Source organism: Echeneis naucrates, chromosome 19 (genome assembly GCF_900963305.1).
Source record: "Echeneis naucrates chromosome 19, fEcheNa1.1, whole genome shotgun sequence".
NCBI classification, from domain to species: domain Eukaryota; kingdom Metazoa; phylum Chordata; class Actinopteri; order Carangiformes; family Echeneidae; genus Echeneis; species Echeneis naucrates.
Window position 1 is genome coordinate 4,932,715 of NC_042529.1, and position 6,689 is coordinate 4,939,403.

Consider the following 6,689-nt stretch of genomic DNA (forward strand, 5'->3'; position numbering starts at 1 on the left):
CTGACTGCTACAAACAGATGTGAAATTTCAGGGTAGACCTGGACTGTAATCAGCCCCCCTATGGCCAAGCTATCATGTTCTTCACTGGGGTCAGACACACAGTCTCCCTTTTCATATTACCCCTCAAATTTGTCTGTAAAGTAGTGTTATATGGGCTGTGGAAAATTTTTAGGCTCTAAGCACATTGTTTTGTTTAAAATTCTGAATGCTTTACAAACCACCAAATCACAAAATACATATTTGTGGTCATCTAGATGATCAGAAATAAGTCTACAAAGCATAACCTACTAAATACCTTCACTGCACATTTTTGCAGGTTTGAGAGTGAAGGAGGGTTACAGGTGTTGTTGCAATGGGCTATTCATCTGTTAGGATCTTAACAGATAATGGAAGTGGGAAATTTGTTAAGTACAACTCTATCCAGCAGTGATGCATCACTCTAAAGTCCCTCATTGGCGAACGTAGACAAGCCTCCAGGACCAAGATTTCTCTTAATTTCTTCTAGTGATTTTGTGTTGGGAAAGAAAAAAACAACAACAACAAAAACTTGAAGCAGAGTATAACGCCCATTTGCTTATTAACTCTGTCTGTAGCAGTTAAATTTCTTTTTTGATAGAAACAATCATTTCAGATGAGGGAAGTACCCATCTCTGGGCTCTATGGTTGGCATTGAACGGATGGGATCTACTTCCATCAAGAGAAAGGGGATTAAAATATCCCAGTTCTGAAACGCCGGCTCCTTCAATTATGAGCCAGCCTCGCCCTTGAAGGGATGACCCTTTGAGGATGAAACCCATCATTATGGGTTTAGCCCACTAGGCATGTATGGGGACCGAGGCCACCCTTATGCCGAGCTATTCTGCAGGGCCCGAGCCTTTATCCCTTGAGGCAGGGGCCCTCCAGCAGGTAGCGAAGAGACATGGTGGCCTGACTGATATTCATGTGGAACAGGTAAATGGTGCCCTTCAGGCACAGGGCATTGGAGCGTTACATTTCTGAGAACCGAGAGGGGACACTTGGAGAGCAGCTAGATATACTTGAGTGGATGTGTTTGCTTGCATGCAGGTATCAGCTGTAAATTGTCAACAAAGATGGATAGCTTGTAAAGGTAGCGATAGGGCACTGTAGAGATACTACTGCTTATGCAAAAATACAATTTTTGTATTATCATAAAATATTCTACACTTACCAACAGTAAAAATGCAGAGGGGCCCGTTTCACAATAACATTAATTATCCACTGTAACAACAGATGCATTAAAGCATTAGTATTGCCAATGTTGCAGCTGGTAAAGGTGATGCTAACTTTAGCTACTGCATATACTGCAAGCTAGTGTAATCTTGGATAGTATGACCTAATTTATTAATCCGAATGACGTTTAAACAATTTGTGCTTCACACCAAATGAACAAAACAATAAATTCTTCTGCCACTGAATATTTTTTTAGTAAAATACTGAATGACAATATCCTGACAATTCCAAATTGAGTGACAAAGGTACAAATTTCACTGAGTTGAAAAGAAATGACACTAATAAGAACTAAAAGGCCTCTGAAAGTGCTTCCTAGTCTATTCACTTGAACGTGATGAGGATTTCAACAGAAAACTTGTTACTGTGAGAACCTGCTCCTCTTTGACAAAAATCCTCTTTGTCTGATCTGTGGCGCTGCTCCACAGATAATAGAGCGAAATGTGGCCTGAGGGAGATAATTTGTTCCCAGATCTTCAGATCGTAATATTTTCATTTGAGCCCAGGAGGGGATCTCTTGAATTGCCAGCTTCCATTGTGCTCCAACAAGAGGCACAAATGTCTTGTCAATTAATTTTTCCTTTATTCCAGACAACAGATCGCCTGAGTGAATTCAATTATCAACCAATTAAGAGGTGTTTCCTTTTATTTACAGTCTTTGATTCCGTGCGTATCCATCTTGTCTGGAAATAAGACAGGAGCCAGGTGTTAAATCACTTGAACATTAAAATTTTCTCCCCAATAGTTTTCTTTCCTTTGTGTCGCAAGGACAACAGAAGCTCATTACATGGCACTGAACTCTGGACAGAATTTCTGCAGATGCCCTTTTGCAGTCGTTCCCAATGCAGGAAAAGAGGAAAAAAGAAAAAAGAAATCCCATTAATAGGGTTCACACTGACACACACGGAAAAGCCAGCATTTTGCGTGACAAGAGTTTGGGAATAGATGGAGACAGGTGGAATATCCAGCAAACAGGTTAACATCAAACAGGCGAAGTCTGAGTCAGATCCAGCTCCAGACAAAAAGCTGAACTTCTGAACCTCATGGAAATAAGTTAAAGGTCTGATTGCTTGTTGAAATGGGGCTATTGGAAGTGACAAGCGGAAAATGTCTCAGTCTTACACACTTTACTGCTTACAGCCACTTGACTTCAGATTTCCTGACAACCCCCCACCAAATAAAATCCTATTGGTTTGTTTTCCACTTTCTTACCAAAACCTTAATCTGAAAACTTGTAAGGCTTTATTTCACTTATCTAACTGGGGCTGAATTGAGAGACAGAAAACACAGTGCAGTTTCCAAAATATTTTAAACGGCTGATTTAACTTGAAAATGTAGGGGGGGCGGTCAGAACGGCCTTTTGTGCTTTATCTGAATCCAAATTTGTGCAACAGGAAACAAATAATCCCCCCCTTGAAGATTCAGAGATATTGAAAGTACAATACAGTGCAACAAAGTTCAGCAAACTGTTGAACCACGTGTGAGCAACCCTGAAGAAAGCCTGTGTACGAAAATGAAAGGAAATCAATTAAAAACCCAACGTTACTAATTATGTTATTTCCCTGATTTGTTGAAGTTTAGCAGATAGGCAGCAAATGAGACTTAGGCCTTAATGATGCAATTAAAATAAATGACTTTTATTCAAACAGCAATCAAGTTTAAATAAAACACACACAAAAAAACAATTCAGTCAAAAATACATGTCACATTTGTTCTTATGAAAATAATTTCTGTACATATGCATCTTCTTTCTTTAAGACAGTGAGTCGGCTAAACTGAGCAGCTACAACAGGTATGACAGAACAAGTCCATCATTTCAGATAGAGGCTTCATCTCTGTGGTGATGTCATTTAGCAGGAATAAACATAATTGTTGCACAAACATGAACAAACTAATGGAGTGGTGTAAAGTAATTTTTCTTTTATAAAAAACAAAAAAATGTCTTAAGGACTTTGTAAGGATGACTGTGAAAAACACCAGTTTATTTCCAAATGCCCCAAATTTACAATGAGGCCAACAGAACCAGAAGAGTAATAAGTAATAGCAGGAGGCTACATAAGAAATGTAAAGGCTAAAATGAGTGATAAATTAGTTGTGTAAACAGCCAAACAGGACAGTCTACACCTCTGTTCCTTCTCGGCTGTATATGAGGTTATTGACACTAAAATGGTTGGAAAGGCTCTGTACAGATGTGTAATAGTTAATTCTGTTGTTGTCAGAGTTCAGAGGAGAGATTAAAGTGGGCGAGTAGGAGCCCAGTCCGGACATGCCCTCCCTGGCCTGAGACAATCCGCCGAGGTGCCCGGAGCCGTAGTCCCGCTCCTCGGCCCGGGAGCCCTCGGTGCCACCGCTGCCCGCCAGCAGCGAGCTCACGCTGGACACGAAACTGCTGAAACACGGGCTGTGCTCCGCGGAGGGGGACGGCGACGACTTGGGCTCCGTGGAGGCCGGCGATCCGTGCAGGCTGGGCGGGGAGGAGCTGAGCAGGCTGGCGGTGTCGGAAAGCTTGTGGTGGCCGTCCTCTGACTTGACGGGCAGAGAGGAGCTGTCGGCCCCGTTAAGGTCAGCTCTCCTCTTTCTCTTCCGCCTGAAGTTCCCGTTGTCAAACATCTTCTCACAGTTTGGATCCAGAGTCCAGTAGTTTCCTTTACCTGGATGACAAACCAAAAAAAAAAAGAAAAAAAAAAGGGTTATATAAGCGTGACGATAATTCACCTGAAACAAACTAAATAGAATAAATACAATTATTTAAATCTGGAAATCTAAAAATTAGAAACATAATTTCTAACAAATGTTATCAAAGTGACAACGAGCAACAGGTTTCATCCATTTACAAAGTTTTAATAATACCAGCTCTACACAAACACTTCAGTCTGGGGAATAATCCAAAGACTCACCGGGGTCATCCTCATCCCGAGCCACTTTTTTGAAACAGTCGTTCAGAGATAAATTGTGCCGGATTGAATTCTGCCATCCAGCTTTGCTCTTCTTGTAGAAAGGAAAGTTGTCGGCCACATATTGATAGATCTGACTCAGGGTCAGCTTTTTGTCTTGAGCGTTTTGGATGGCCATCGCAATGAGCGCCGAGTAGGAGTAAGGTGGCCGGACCATCTTGAAGAGTTCCTGCTGGCTGGATATGGACAGCCAGCCCAGGTCTGCTCCACCGAACCCGGTGGGAGGAGGCAGGAACTGCCTCTGGTTCGACCCGTATCCGGACTGGATGTAGGACGTGCCGTTGTTCCCGGGCAGGTAAGGAGAGGAGTTGATGCCGGGTCCGTTGAGCCACAGGTACGGGTTGGCGGACGGGGACGTGTACTCTCCCAGGCCGTAGCCGGTGGGGTGTGTGGGCGGCCTCTGAGGGTGGTGGTGGTGGAGGTTCTGCTGGTACACACCGTAGTTGTCGCAGTACACGGCCATGTCCAGGAGCTCCTGGGCGCTGTGGTGCTGAATGGGGCTGGTCTGCTGGTTCGATGGTTGGTGTCCAAAAGCGTTCATAATCCGCCCTGACCGGATTCCCCAAACCTAATCTCGTCTGTGTGCGTCTCCCTCCGGACTGAGCTCATCCTCGGAGGGAGGAGTATTTATGGCCGGCGTCTCTCCAGGTAGCCCATTGAAGAAAAGTTTTGGGAGGGTCCCACCTCTCTTTTCTGTCCTTTTGACCCAACCTCCCTATGGATGAGCATCGATACCGCCTTTAAGTACAACGAGGAGTTCTGCGTGATTTCGGGCACACTGACATGTAGCAACATTAGTGGTTTACATAAAATGAGTTTATCCGGACATCCCGAGTAAAGTCTTTATACTCAGGATTATTTTAAAGAAACAAATTAAATCTAATTTTCTATTCTATATCTAAATTTCCATTCTCTTTTCTATTTCATTTAATAAAATTACTTCAGGTCAACAGAATACATATTTGTCCACATCGCTTACTGTTCCCAATTTAGTTTGATTGTTTGTTTGCTCGAAACTATAAAGCCCAACTTGATCTCCAGGTTGGAGCTTCCACACATAAAAAGCAAATGTGTTTTAATGCAAACATAAATGTCATCACACACAAATCAGGTACATAGGTCTGAATTGGAGGCCTTTATCGGTGACAGCTTGATATGAACCAGAATGAATTTAATTCACATGCCGCTCTGCACTACACGTCTGAACTTGCTGAACCTTCTGTGATACAATATCAAACCCAAAACAACTTGTGTTTATCAAGAGCACCTTCTCTTAAAAGAAATTCGTTTGCAATAAACACTTCACAGGTGCCACAGGTTTAGTGTCAACAAGTGACTCGTGGAAAGAAAAAAAAATGGTCCCAGCAGGCCGCATTTAGTCTGCCGCTCCAAATGACAGGCCAATTATCTCTTTATTAAACCGACCGACAGCCGCTCACAGCCAGCAGGCCTTCTTCGACCTGTCCTCCCAATTGTTTTATTCTAATGTGACTTTAATAGCCGAACTTATGTTGATCCAAACTGGGGAAAATCTTTTCTGGGAATAGAGTGACGAAAAAACCAAACAAACAAACTTTAAAGTCGCGCTGGTATAAAACTCTTCTTTTACAATATGGACGTTTTAAATGGAATTTAACACATAAAAATATATATTTTTTTTTATCTTTATTTCATCCGTCTGGTCAGAGGGAGGCTTCTGCAGTCGGTGTTGGACCTGACCCGGTAAAAAAAAGGTCCGAGTTTCGACTGAAAGGACGATAATTTAGCCACCGATACTTCTGCCGGGACATAAAGTTGGTTTATAACTCCGTTAACACCTTTTCTAAAGCAGCCTGATATTCCACCAGGACTCCGGCACTCATTGGACATTTTGTTTCCTACGATGTGTTATAGTAAGACCCCTGCGAACTAAACTTCTGATAAATCACCTGGAGAGATTTACCGCAGTTATGAAGCCACGCGATAATTGACCCGAGTCTCGTTCGGTGGTGCGTTTACGGCCCACTCGCAGCTGAGCCTTCATTTTAAAAGCGGGAGCATTTTGAGGAGTAAAATAAAATAAATAATAATAATAATAATAATAATAATAATAAACAGTGCAGCGGCCTCCTCCGCTGTCTTCCCCGGGGAGGAGACGACTCTGCGGGTCTCTGCTGCACTAATCGGTGCTACATTCCTCCGCTCCATGACCTTGATGTAATTGTTTGGCTTCAAGGTGTTGTCCAGACCACGAGCTGTACAGCAGCGGCAAACAGTGGACTCCGTGGGAGGGGGGTGCCATTTAACCCCCAGATGAAAACAACACAACCTGCTGGGTGTCCAACAGCCATTGCAGCTAATTACTGCTGACTGGACACCTGAATCTGAAACGGCCCACAGTGATCCTCCTCCTAAATTGCTGATGATCTTTACATCACGTTTTTTTTAGATGACAATTGTGGTATTTGTATGTTTGTTTGTTTTTTTCTTCAAAATTCAGATTTCACA

The 6,689-nt window shown here is 42.8% G+C and overlaps 1 protein-coding gene across 1 annotated transcript; it reads right to left on the minus strand.

Moving 5' to 3' along the window:
- Nucleotides 1–2,888: 2,888 nt before the first annotated feature.
- On the minus strand, nt 2,889–4,783 carry foxi1 (forkhead box i1). Its single transcript, XM_029527967.1, has 2 exons — nt 4,146–4,783; nt 2,889–3,899 (listed from the first exon to the last, which is right to left on the minus strand). The coding sequence occupies exons 1-2, from the start codon at nt 4,741–4,743 to the stop codon at nt 3,367–3,369; spliced, it is 1,131 nt and encodes a 376-aa protein (XP_029383827.1). The 5' UTR covers nt 4,744–4,783; the 3' UTR covers nt 2,889–3,366.
- Between the last annotated feature and the right edge of the window lie 1,906 nt (nt 4,784–6,689).